At 37.4% G+C, this 818-nt stretch overlaps 1 gene segment (V, D, J or C); it reads left to right on the top strand.

Annotated features, from left to right (window-relative positions):
• The first annotated feature begins 339 nt into the window (after nucleotides 1-339).
• On the top strand, nucleotides 340-818 carry LOC119781728. The segment is given in 2 exon segments: nucleotides 340-382; nucleotides 469-818. Coding segments are annotated over 2 exon segments (393 nt in total).

Here is an 818-nt window from a genome sequence, read left to right as displayed (position 1 = left end):
TTTTGTAGTCTTTAAGAATTATTTTTCAAATATATCAACATTTTATACTGTTAAAAATAAAACTAATTTCAATTTTATATGTCCAGGATGTATTTGAATAAAACATTGTATAAAATATAGGTTTTCATATAATCATGTTAGAAAGAGAACTTAATTAAATAAAAGACATAAAAAAATCTTGCTTATACGTCTTGATTATAGCATATTAGAAAACTGTTTTTTCTGATATGGCAGGGCTTGTATTATGCAAATCAGAACAGTCGGGTTTTAAAGTCTTGATCTGATGCTGTGAGGCTGGAGAAGAAGAGAAACTCCCATCAGATCATCTTCATCACCAACATGTTCTCTGTAGCTCTGCTGCTGCTGCTGGTTGCTGGATCTTGTGAGTCTGACTGAAGGAGAAACATTTACAGCACGATGATCATAAACTGACTGTCTATGTATTGATCCTAAATGTTTTCTCTACAGATGTATCATGTGAAACTCTGACTCAGCCAGCCTCTTTAACTGTGCAGCCAGGTCAACGTCTTACCATCAGATGTCAGGTCTCTTATTCACTGAGCACCTACTACACAGCTTGGATCAGACAGGCTGCTGGGAAAGGACTGGAATGGATTGGAATGAAATATACTGGAGCTTCATACTACAAAGATTCACTGAAGAACAAGTTCAGTATTGACTTAGACACTTCCAGTAAGACAGTGACTCTGAATGGACAGAATATGCAGCCTGAAGACTCTGCTGTGTATTACTGTGCCAGACGAGACCACAGTGACACAAACAAGCAGCAGAGCTGTACAAAAACCCTCAGAGCCTGA

Source organism: Cyprinodon tularosa, unplaced genomic scaffold (assembly GCF_016077235.1).
Source record: "Cyprinodon tularosa strain WSP-4 unplaced genomic scaffold, ASM1607723v1 ctg181, whole genome shotgun sequence".
NCBI classification, from domain to species: Eukaryota; Metazoa; Chordata; class Actinopteri; order Cyprinodontiformes; family Cyprinodontidae; genus Cyprinodon; species Cyprinodon tularosa.
Note: the sequence above shows the minus strand (reverse complement) of the source record. Positions and strands in the feature narration are given on the sequence as shown.